The 2,221-nt window shown below is 41.3% G+C and overlaps 1 protein-coding gene across 1 annotated transcript in view; it reads right to left on the bottom strand.

Moving 5' to 3' along the window:
- LOC107300890 (receptor for retinol uptake stra6) overlaps positions 1-1,804 on the bottom strand; it is a 19,464-nt gene extending 17,660 nt beyond the window's left edge. Inside the window, exon 1 of the mRNA XM_015830177.1 lies at positions 1,704-1,804. Within this exon, the coding sequence (XP_015685663.1) occupies positions 1,704-1,804 (101 nt within the window). The remainder of the gene's footprint in view (positions 1-1,703) is intronic.
- Between the last annotated feature and the right edge of the window lie 417 nt (positions 1,805-2,221).

A 2,221-nucleotide genomic window follows, 5' to 3' on the forward strand; every position in this document is an offset into this window, starting at 1 on the left:
AAATAGCTCGTTTCCTGCAGTCTGTCGTTCCCTCCCCAGGCTAACTGGGGAGATTTTATGAAATATTTTTGGAGATCCCTCATGGGGAAATATCTAAGGGTGGTAGGGGTTGAGAAGGAACTCTGGTGCACCAGTGTTTGCATGTTAGATTCTTCTGAAGGATACGTTTGGAGGCAAGGTCCCAAAGGAAGCAAAAGTTTAGGATGGACATTAGCTCAAAACGTAGGATCGGTCAACCATTCAGAAAGACTGTGTTGCTTAAGAGAAGTTCAACTAGGACAGGAAGGCTTTCAAAATTCTTTCTGGCCCCAAAGGATCCAATATCTAGACTGAATGAGAAGAATCAGATCAAGGAACCGAAGTTCCTTCACAAAGTTTCTTCACAAAGGAAGCTTCTTCCTACAGTTCAGTGGTTTGACACAGGAGGGAGGCAAGTTACACCAGAAGGAATCCAGGCATTTGTGATACAGTCTGGAGAGGTGTTTGGACCCAGCCCATGGGATGATGAATGGAGCGTGGGGTGGGGAGAAGGTATCACATGTGACCCTATGAGGATCCTTGGAAAGCTGATTCAGAGCTTGAGGGTAACAGCAGAAAGTAATGATCTCTAAGTTGAAGGATTGAGGGGCGGCATTAGGTACCAGCAGGCAACTTATATGTCAGGATGGAATGAGATGGAGCAGAATTGTCCAATCCATTGACTGGAAGTCAAGACAAGAGACAACAGATTTAAATTTGTAAGGAAGGGGATTGGGAAAATCCAGGAAAAATTCTTAACAGTTAGAGTCAGTCAATGACAGAACTAGCAGCCTTGGGAGACGGCGAGTTCTTCGGAAGAATTTAAACAGAGGTTGGATAGTCATCTGATGGGAATGTTATAAGAATGGATTCCTGTAAAAGACAGGAGATTGGACTAAATCAGCATTTTACAATGTTGAGGACTGTGGACTTCAACTGGCTGGGGAATTCTGGGAATTGAAGTCCACAGATCTGAACACTGAAGCTGAGAAACATTGGGGTAGGTAGGTGATCCTCAAAATGACTCCCAACTTTTGCAGTCTAGGCTTCTGGGATAAATGAATTCATAGCAGTGGGTGCAAACCAACCAAAACAGGAAAGCATCAAAGCTTCCTCTGTGTTTTGCACCCCTCTGAGTCCAAGCTGGGGAAGCGAAGAATGTTTCAATTCAGTCTCAGCGGCTTATGCACCATTAATCCTACTTTGGGGGCAGAATTAGTGAGTTATGTTAGAAATGCTGATATTTAATCCCATCCAAGGGCTAACTGCTAAACTAATTACAGATAGAGTCAAGTCCCCCCCTCTCTCCCCCACCATCTTAAATGTATGGATTTCTTTGAAAAGTATTAACCCCTAAATACTCATAGGCTGATTTCCATAAATACGATATACATTTTCCTAAAAGCATGAAACCCAGAGAGAACCTCTTAGCTGTTTTCTGAAAAATACTGCTAAACAACTTGACACCCCCCCCCCTCCAGCTCACTTGTAAATGTCAAGCTTGGTTTCTAACAACTTTCAAAGTTGCATATCAATATTCCCAAGCCCTTATTATTATTATTTTAAGAATATTTGGGGCATTCGTAAACACTTTGCCAAGAGGAAGTTTTAGCAGCAACCTTAAGTTCCAGATAGAGAAGCGATGCGCGGATGAAATCTGAGAAATAAGTAGCATTTATACTCACTCGTTGGGGTTTCCTATTGGTTCATATATGTACCAATTATCTTCATCAGCAAAGTTTCCGGCAAGTTCCAATCCATCTCTCAATTGCTCTTGGGAAGACATCTCTCTGTTTGCTTTAATTTCCCAGGCAATCAAATCTAAAGAATATCTTTAAAAAAAAGAAAAGGAAACAAGATCTATTCTGAAGTGGAGACTCAATCCTTCCAAAAATTTATCCTGTAGCTGATACACTTTGGCGGTCAAATTAAAAATCTGGCAAGTTTTTTTGGTCCTTCATACAAGCAACTCGGTTTCCTTCTGTCATTTAAGTTGCTTTTCATGCTTTTTTTTTTAACCCCACAGAGGTTTATCCAAAGTGACTTCATCCTGTTTCAGCATTACACGAGAACAAAGGAGGAACAGAGGTTGGTGGTTAAAAAAAAAAAAGAGAGAAAAAAAAACAACAAAAACAAAAAAACCCAACCCCACTACACAAACCAAACTAAGAACCGCCAGTTATGAAAGACTTGGGCTGTGCTC

Source organism: Protobothrops mucrosquamatus, unplaced genomic scaffold (genome assembly GCF_001527695.2).
Source record: "Protobothrops mucrosquamatus isolate PMUCROS unplaced genomic scaffold, P.Mucros_1.0 scaffold_242, whole genome shotgun sequence".
Classification (NCBI taxonomy): domain Eukaryota; kingdom Metazoa; phylum Chordata; class Lepidosauria; order Squamata; family Viperidae; genus Protobothrops; species Protobothrops mucrosquamatus.